This window comes from Chaetura pelagica, unplaced genomic scaffold (assembly GCF_000747805.2).
Source record: "Chaetura pelagica isolate M959 unplaced genomic scaffold, ChaPel_1.0 scaffold531, whole genome shotgun sequence".
Lineage (NCBI taxonomy): Eukaryota > Metazoa > Chordata > Aves > Apodiformes > Apodidae > Chaetura > Chaetura pelagica.
The window spans coordinates 592,410-601,744 of NW_009952362.1; the positions used below are offsets into that span (position 1 = coordinate 592,410).

General features: G+C 41.1%; 1 protein-coding gene across 2 annotated transcripts; it reads left to right on the forward strand.

Moving 5' to 3' along the window:
- The first annotated feature begins 59 nt into the window (after positions 1 to 59).
- LOC104397887 (glutathione S-transferase omega-1-like) lies at positions 60 to 7,743 on the forward strand. 2 transcript variants are annotated; one of them, XM_010007898.1, is made up of 5 exons: positions 60 to 189; positions 2,188 to 2,410; positions 3,200 to 3,301; positions 5,420 to 5,526; positions 7,201 to 7,743. In XM_010007898.1, exons 1-5 carry the CDS (start codon positions 131 to 133, stop codon positions 7,352 to 7,354), a joined length of 645 nt encoding a protein of 214 aa, XP_010006200.1. In that variant the 5' UTR covers positions 60 to 130; the 3' UTR covers positions 7,355 to 7,743. The 2 variants fall into 2 exon arrangements, with proteins under 2 accessions (XP_010006200.1, XP_010006202.1); XM_010007900.1 differs by lacking the exon at positions 3,200 to 3,301 and having other exon boundaries at positions 7,201 to 7,401.
- The last annotated feature ends 1,592 nt before the right edge of the window (positions 7,744 to 9,335 follow it).

The following is a 9,335-nucleotide window of genomic DNA, read 5'->3' on the forward strand; positions in this document are numbered from 1 at the left end:
TGCTGAGGGCGAGCGGGGCTGCTGTGCGTGAGGCGAGTGGCGGCTGCAAGGAGCGGGATGGTTCTGTTCTCTCTCGGCAGGCAGCGCGGCCCCGGGGCCGGTGCCCGAGGGGCTGATCCGGCTGTACAGCATGCGCTTCTGCCCCTTCGCCCAGAGGACGCGCCTCGTCCTCCGCGCCAAGGGCGTCAGGTGAGTCCCTTCCCCTGCCGCTCGGGCGTCCCTTCCCCTCTGAGCATCCCGCGTGGCTCCTGTTTTCGTTCAGTTCTTTCAGGGATGTTAAATTACGTGTCTGTGGTCGATTTCGTTATAAAACTTGAATTTCTGAAGACTTTTTTTTTTTTTTTTTTAGGGAGGAGTGTTGCTGAAATGGGAAATAGGTAGGAAATAGGTAGGCCGTGTGTGAAACCCATTGTGTGAAGGCCCAAAGTTTATCAGTAGGAAGCCCAAGTGATTTTTTTTCCTCAGCTGTCATCCTGATTGTTTGCATTAAACAGTGTTAGGGCTGCTTGTCCTGGGTAAATGTGAGTAGAGCCTTAGTTTGTGTTGTTTTGATGGAAGCTGCAGGGAGAATTACAGGAGATGTGAATATTCAGTGTTTCTCTTACATTACTTCGTAGCAAAGCACAACAGTGAGTAGCCTTTTTAAAAGAGAGAATATGCTGTGTTCCTCTAAAGTCTTCTCTGTTTTCTACTTTAGTAAGTTAATGGAATTCAGTACTTGTGGTTTGTTTTGTTTGCTTGCTTTTTTTCAAGATCCCATGTCATTGCAGTGTTTTTAAATGGGGACTAATGCTTTCCTCAGTTTACAGCTTCAAAGTAATGGGTTATTCCACCTCTTTTTTTTATTTCCACCGAGTCTGAGGCCTGACAATTGTTTGTGAACCAGCACTGGGCTGGGAGTTGGCTGGTTCTTGTAATAGCAACATGAGAATTGAGCGAATCTGTTTTGGTTTTTCTTGGGTCTTTTTTTGAAAGGATATGTTAGATCTTTCAGGTCTGTTTAATTCTTTATTTAGTGTCTTTGGTCTGATATATTATTTTTTTTTTTGGCTGATTTTGGAGCATGGAGGCTTTTCTTAGGATAGTGATTTTGGAGGGGTTTTATGGCTACCTGAAGGTGGTGGTTACATTCTGGTAACCTTGCAGTTGTTTTCAAAGTTCAGTTGTGTTTAGAAGACCTCTGGGCTTACTAGGAATTTTCTGGGGTCACATATATAACACAGCATATAACTTATAGTATGATATTATAAAAGAGATGTATTTCTTATGTACCTTTGAAAATCATCTGTTTGCCTTTACCCTAAACACCTGTTTTATATGGGGACATAGTTAGAGAATATAAGTAGGCAGGATCTACTCTTTATTTGCAATTTGATGTAAGGTCAAGTTAAAGTTCAGCTGTATTTCTTAATTACAGTGTAACTTGTTTATAATCAAGTACATCTCTCTTAGAGTTCCCCTGAATCTGCATTGATAAGTGTGCTGCCTTCTGAGCTTGACTCAAAGGTCAAGCTCAAAGTCTCCTTTCTGACCAGGTTCCTTATAGCAGCCTTGCGGTACCTGAAGAAAACCTACAAGAAGGTTAGGGAAGGACTTTTCACAAGGGCATGTGGTGGTGGGACAAGAAGTAACATTTTTTTTAACTGAAAAAGTGCAGATTTAGATTGGGTATTAGGAAGATACCATTTACTGTGAGGGTAGTGAGACACTGGAACAGGTTGCTTAGGGAAGTTGTGTTCACAGCCAGGTGGGATGGGGCCTGGAGCAACCTGGTCTAGTGGGAGGTGTCACTACCTAGGGTAGGGGTGTTGGAATTAAATGATCTTTAAGGTTCCTTCCAACCTAACCATTCTAAGAATTTTTTATTATATATATTTTTAACATAAGGGCTGCCTGCCTCTGTGTGCTTTTAGACTGTTCATGTGTCTTTCATTAGTTTTACAAACAACTCATTATAAGTTGGTGCTGGTTTTCTCCAGCAAAGGGGAGTGCCCCCTGGCAGTATTTCTATGTGCCAGCTGGTTAGTCTTGCAAAGGACTTCAGAGAAGACTAGGGAGAGCAGGAGAACAAGGATTCAGCGTCTCAAGTTCTGTAGCTGTTGAGGTGTAATGACTGGATTTCATCATAGTATGTAGTGGACCATAGCAGAACTGAGCCTGTTTAGGTCTTGTTTCTTTTACTTTTAGCCATGAAGTAATCAACATCAACCTGAAGAACAAACCTGACTGGTTCTTTGAGAAGAACCCCTTTGGGTTGGTTCCTGTTCTGGAGACCAGCAAGGGCCAGCTGGTCTATGAGTCCCCAATCACTTGTGAATATTTGGATGAAGCGTTTCCAGGGAAGAAGTTGATGCCTTCGGATCCATATGAGCGGGCCCTTCAGAAGATGCTCTTGGAACACTTCTCAAAGGTACTGTGTGATAAGGGTGGGAATGTGTTTCTTTACCATTGCACCAAAAACTGCAGTTCTGTTGCTAGTGCTGCTTTCATCCTTTAAGACAGTGTCTGGGAAAAGCATTTAAATAACTGGAGGGATTATCTGGGGTCTCTTGCTGTAGGTACAACCCCCTGTGCATCTCAGTTGCTCCCAGCATTTATGTGCAGTGATGGGTGCAGGAAGACAGCCAAGCTAGTGAAAGTGTATACAGCTGAGGGCAGGATTTTGAGCATCCTACAATAGAACAATGGTTAATGGAGCAAACCAGCTGAATGCTTCAGACCTTGGCAGTGAAAATTGCTGTATTTTAATCAGAGTAATCATGTAGGAAGTACTGAATGAATGTAAAAGCCTGCATATTCTGGCTTGCATATCTGTTAAAGTACCTTAAATTTTTGTAATCAGTGTATTTGGATTTCAGAAACGTGTAACTGGGAAAAGAGTACTGCTCTGCACCTTGCTACTCTTTTGTTACTTTTTTTGGTAGTGTATGCAGATGGCAAATGTCCTTCTTTTAATTGTTTTCCTCTTACAACAAGACTAAAATGAATTAGTTTTTCAATTAATTCTTTTAAACATGTTTACCTTTTCTAAAGTATAACATTTTTATTAATGGACTTAGATTTAACTTTAAAGAGTTAAGTTTTAAGATTTGACTTGTATCTAATACCTTAACATCTAACTTAACATTTTAAGCTCTGAGTTACTTGTTTGTATTATTGTAAGAGGAAAATTAAATATTTTATATTTTCCTTTGTATAGATAACACCCATAGTTTTCAAGTGTGTTTTGGCAGCCAAAGATGGACAGGACACCACAGCACTGAAAGCAGAGATTGTTGAAAAGCTTGGCAAACTTGAAGAGGTAAGAATATTTCATGATAATGAGCAGCTTGCCAGTCATTGTATGATCCCTTTTTTCTTTCATGCTTTGGCCTTTGGAACTAGATCTTTTCTTGTTTAGTTGATAAATACAGCAATGAACAATCATTCATTTTACTCCCCTCATCCTAGGCTGCACAGCAGCATAATTAAATTCCAAGTAGTTAAAGCAAACTTCATCTATATGATGAAGACTGTGTGGACATGTGGAGGTTTTTTTTAGCTCTAGCTGACTGCTGTTGTCTTAGGTATCTTTGTGCTGCTTTAATTGTAAGGAGACCTTGCAGCATTTTCTAAGAGCAAGGGCTGAGGAATCTGAGCTGCTGAAGTGTATCTGTACTGGAGCTCTGCTGAAATCAGTGCAGATAACCTAGTGATGATGTAACACCTTTTTTGGTTCAACAGCTTATCTTTGGGGGTGGAGGGAAGCAGAATGTAAACTATGCCTTACAGGAATCCTATCCTGGTCCATGTTCTGCCGTGGTGGGGTAAGGCAACTTCAGCAGAGCTCCAGGGTTTCAGGTGGCTTTGATGGTCTATTAACAACTTCACAATCTGTCACAGTAGTGATTCTTGGCTAGTCTGAACAACTGTTGGATTTGCCTTTATCACAAATCCATTGATGCTGTGTCTTTAGCAGCTATGACTAATGCTTTTCTGCCTCAATCAAGACTCATTCCTCCATATTCATCGTCTTCTGGTGCAAAGTTGTCAATAGCTTTCTGGTACTTTCCTAATTGTCCTAATGGTCCTGTGCCTTTTGCTTCCACAACCTCTGAAGCTGCGAAAGTAAAATTGTTTTCAGGGTAGTCGGGTCTGTCTGGGCTAATGCTGAAATGGTGCAGATGACAAATAAATTCTTAGTGGAAGCCATGTGTGTGTCACTTCCCTGAAATATGGATCTATTAAGCATTAAAGAAGAATTAACCTTCTTCCTGCTTTATTAATGCTATGAAATATTTGTTGCTCCTTCAGTGTCTTTACTGTACTCTGAAGGATTTTGCAGCAGCAGCTGGAGGTCAGCTGAGGATGGAAGGAAGGAACAGAGTTATTCAAACTTGACTCTGCCTATTGTCAGAGATAATCAAGAAGGGAAGTGTTTTGAAACACTTCTGTATTTAATTTGCTGCTACCCGACAGAGGGAGCTGTGTTCCTGTCTCTGCGAGTGTACAGCTGCTGGGTTGTATTTTGCCAGACAGTGGTAATTCAAACAGCATGCTGCTTCATGAAGGACTGATTTAAAATTTCTACTAGATCATGAGGGTTAGGGGAAATACAAGTAAATACCATAGGAATATAGAGTTGTCATTCTGTGTCCAAAAACATAAAGATTTGTAAGGTCTGTGGAGTTTCATGTTCAAAATGCCAAAGTGCCTGAAAACCGAGGGGGCTAGTCTTAAGAAAGAAACAGCCAAGCTCTGGAGGTTCCTCAGAGCATTTTAGGTGTGGATGACTGGCTCTTGAAACATACCAAAAACGTAAGTGTAATAGGGGAACTTCTTACATTCTCTGTGACCCTGTTTTCTCTGCTGAGCTGTGGGAATCTCTTCCTGGTGTATGTGGATGCTATATTTCCTGTTCCTTTTGCATATGGAATCAAATCCAATTCTAATGCTTTCCTGACACCACTTGGCTGTGAGCACAGCGGGGAAAATAATCGCTGCTAAAACGATGTTCTGGCTTACCTGGGTGTTAAATTTAGCTCAAGAAATTCATGTGTATTGTTATGTTTGATTAGTCTGTGCCATTAATGCTTTTTCACAACTAAGAAATCACAGATTCGGAATACTAAAGTACTTTTTGTTTGTGCCTAAGCTGTAGCTTGGTGGTGATTAATATTTGGTGACAGTTTTTGAAACTCTGGCAAGGAGCTGAACTGACAGTGTATGAAGCAGTTAAGCTGGATACTACAGCTGCTTTACTAACTAGTGCTGACTTCCCAGATAGTGTCTGCTCAGAAATGTGCTGTATCTCCATTATTTGCTCTCTGATCCCTTCAGTATGCTTGCATTCCACTACAAAGTGGGCTTTTTGTTACTGTAGTGTTCTGTTGTGGTCATTTTCCTTCTGAGGCAAATTGCCATCTCTTGCCCTTTGCAGATTCTGTCCAAACGCAACACTGTGTTTTATGGTGGGGACTCCATCTCCATGTTTGACTACATGATCTGGCCGTGGTTTGAACGTCTGGAACCATTCCAGCTGAAGGAGTGAGTACCTTGCCTCACTTCTAGTGTGTCTCAGCATCGCTGTTCTTTGCATACACTCTATAGCAATGGGCCACTCTTGGGGGCTGCTGAAGAAAGTTTGTATTGTGTTACAGTTTGGGGGAAGCATCCTCTTAAGAGACATGAGTTGTTTAGGGATCTTCTGTAAACAAGCTTTCTTTCACCAGGTCTGTTTTCTTAACAGAAATTGTGACTAGAAATGGTCAAAAAGTAGGACTTTCTTTCCATCCCTAACATCATATGTGGAAATAGCCTTTATTTGAAGGGGATGGAGGTATGGAGGCCTAGGTTCATGTTTCTTGGTCCAAAACTTCAGAGTTGAAATGCAGTCTTCTGTTCATCTCTGGAAATCCTAGGTTGCTAAAGGAGAGTGATTTTTGTTTTGAGATGGGTAAACTGTATCCTACTTTCCCATAGCTAATAGATCTGTCTCTGTTGTAACAGCATTTTTCTCTATGTAAATAAATGTTTTGGTCTCTTATATCCTTAAACAGTTCCCATTATAATGGTATTGCATTAATATGTAGGCAAATAAATCAGAGGAAAACTATATTTTATAGCTGGCTTAAGACAGGACTAAAGAGTCAACTTGTATGAGGAAGTGGGTGATAAAAGTGAAAGATCAGTATACAAAGTTAGTCTAAGTTAGTCTCAGCCTGGTGCCTGAACCATTCCTGAAGAGCAAGAAAAATGCACAGAATCCTTAGCATTGAAGCTTCTGGCACTGTAAAATGAGGGCTTAACTGATGATTACTGACCAACTTTGTCTCCTGTGTGGTCCTTCTTTGGAAAGGGAAATTTTACAAGCAATAGAGGAGCATAGGTCTAGAGTTAAGGTATTTGAATGACTGAAGAGTAGAGCCATTGTGTGTGAAGAAAAGGTGCTTTCTGGGTAAGGGTTAGGGGTTATGCATTAACTAAACTTGGAAGCTGGAAATTGTAATGCAAAGTAGTTGAATCAGTCTGTCAGAAAAGAATGACAAGAAGAATTTACACTGTTAAGCTTTCAATTTGCCACATGATGGATTTTTCCCAATGTGTCTGACTGGGTTTGTGGATTTAGTTTCTCATCCTCAGTTTCCTGAGAATTGAGGAAATTTCTCAGATACCTGATTATTGAGGAAATCCTTAGTTTCCTCAATAGGCTGCGTCTGTGTTTTGAGCTATGAAAGTTGCAGGCAGTACAAACTGCACACCTTGCCTTGGTGTGCATGAGAGGAGAGGTTTGTGGATTGTGGGCGGCTGAACCACTACAGGCAGCCTTTGCTTCAAGAATTACTATTAACAGAACGTGCCAGAGGGAGGCAGCGGTGCACAAGTCTCTGCCCTCAACTCGGAGCAGATGATAAATAAGCGCTATGTCTTTGCAGCAAGGATAACAAGCAAAAACCTGGTATCTTGCACAGTAAGTGCTCATTTGTGTTTCTGCTCAACTTTGCAGAGCATACAAGCTCTGTTAGAACTCTTTCACTTTCCAAATATTAGTCTGTTTTCTATAATCTGATATGCATTTCCATCACCTGCTTTGAGCTGAGCATTATACTTGGAGAGAGAAAGCAAAACAAGCAGTAAAATAGAATCGCTCAAGCTGTTTTGCTTCCTTGATGCCCTCCACATTTCCCATTTGTGTTATTCAGTCTCTTTGCTTTCTTGTAGCTGTTTGAGTCACACCCCAAAGCTCCAGCGCTGGATGGAGGCCATGAAGGAGGACCCTGCTGTCAAGGCTACAATGACTGACCCACAGACATTCAAAAATTACCTCCAACTCTATTTGAAGAACAGCCCTGAGGCATGTGATTATGGGCTCTGAGGTGCCAATAGGCATGTGCTTGCTGAAGTGTGTCAGTGCTGCTTTTCAGTGTGAGCTGTAGAGATCTAGTGTAATTTGTTTTGGGCTCTTCTGTGGTTGCATTTCATAATGGGGAATAAATCTGTGCTGAGAAATCTTGCTGTGAACTCCACTCCTTCCTGTCAGGAGAAGGATGTGCTGGCTTCAGACAGGAGATGGAAAATCATTGCTGGCCATGTATATCATGGGAAAGAAAATGTTTGCTTTACTTGGAGATGGTGTACTGTTATCTCTCGCCTCTTTGGAGGCACTTCTGGTGGGCAGTCTCTGAACTGTCCCTGTTACTTGGTTTATAAATTGTAATACTGATGCCTTGAAAATTAAAAAATAAAAAGCAAACAATCTTATCTTTAAACACAGTTTTTCCTTCTTTCCAGGCAGCTATTAGTCACTGGACTGTTGTGCAGAGAGTAGTGAGACACTGTAAAAGCTAAAACAGATAGTGTGGTTTATAAGTTAAGACATGGTACAAACTGTCCTCTTCTTTAGACAACACTACTGCCAAACCACTGAACTTGTAACAATGCCCACTTATCCCTACTGAAGTCACATCTGCAGAGATAATCTAGTAGTGGCTTCCAATTTGGGCTAGATTTGCTAGGGGAATGTGTGGTTGTAATCCTCTGTCCTTCTGAAATAAAGTTGTCTTTAGTCTAGTTCCTAACCTGAATTATCCTAAAGGCTGGCGTAGGGAGTAAAGCCAACAGAAACTATATCCTAAACAGAAGGACATGTATCTTATGGTCTGCTTTAGAACTAAAATTGTTCCTATACAGGTCAAGATGTAGGTGAAATCAGAGAACTGAAGTAATACTCCAGTCAGAGCATTGCATACTGGTGGTGTCTTGCTGCTGGTGTAGGTGAAATCGGAGAACTGAAGTAATACTCCAGTCAGAGCATTGCATACTGGTGGTGTCTTGCTGCTGGTGAAGGAATTAAGAGGTTCTGATCATGCCATTTCCTTACTGGAACATAACTTTGCAGTTTGACATTTTTTGAAGTTATTCTATATGCTAATAGCTGAGTGGGGACAAGATTGTGAATCAAAAGTTGTCACAGGAAAGACTTCCCCTATTTTTTTCTTATTTCCATATAAGGAACTAAATTAACTATAACCTGTTCTGATGTTGCTCAGCTGTGTATGTCTTTAACTGACAGACTACTAACAACACAAACTAGTCTAGTTCCAGGAAATAAGCATGCAGGAAGAAATAAGGCAAAGCAGAATGTTCAAGGACAGTGCTGCAGTTCCAGTGGTGTTGAGGCAGTTCTCATGAGATACATAAGACTTGTTCTGTGTCCCATTGCAATGAGGTAAGGTCGCATAGCAGAGGGTGGTGGTTCATGGTTTTCCTGGTAATTAAGGCACTGAGTGTCTTAGAACTTTTCTGGAGGAAAACTGGGCTAATCTTTTTACCTTTGACATGTTCTACCCCAGCATGCTAACTCTGAGGAGGTGCAAGTAGGAAAGCAGATATAAGGGACATTTGATGAGAAAAACAAATAATGGGTTAAGAGCAGAGAATGGCATCCAAAAACTGAATTGGCTAGGGCTAGGCCATGGTAACCCAGAGACTGCTGTCTGAACAGAAAGATATGCCCTTCCCATATTAATTTAGTGGCTGTAGAGTGTACTATTCTAACTATGCTGCTTCAGCAAAAAAAAGTAAAATGAAATATTCTGACTATAATTTAGTATTAAATACATGTTCTGAATCCCCAGGCAGACAGCTTGGGGTCCTGAACTTATAACAGCACACCCAGAAATGCAGGCCTCAGGCAGAGTGTTCTTGATGTGGTCGTGAATATGCAAAACTTTGGCCTAGTCTTCAAAGGAAGGGAAAAGTTACGTGGAATGGACTGGCTCTTTTCACTGTGGATGGGTGTAAAGGATATATTCTCTTAGTTTTGAGAGGCCAAGAAAACAAAACATGTATCTTCA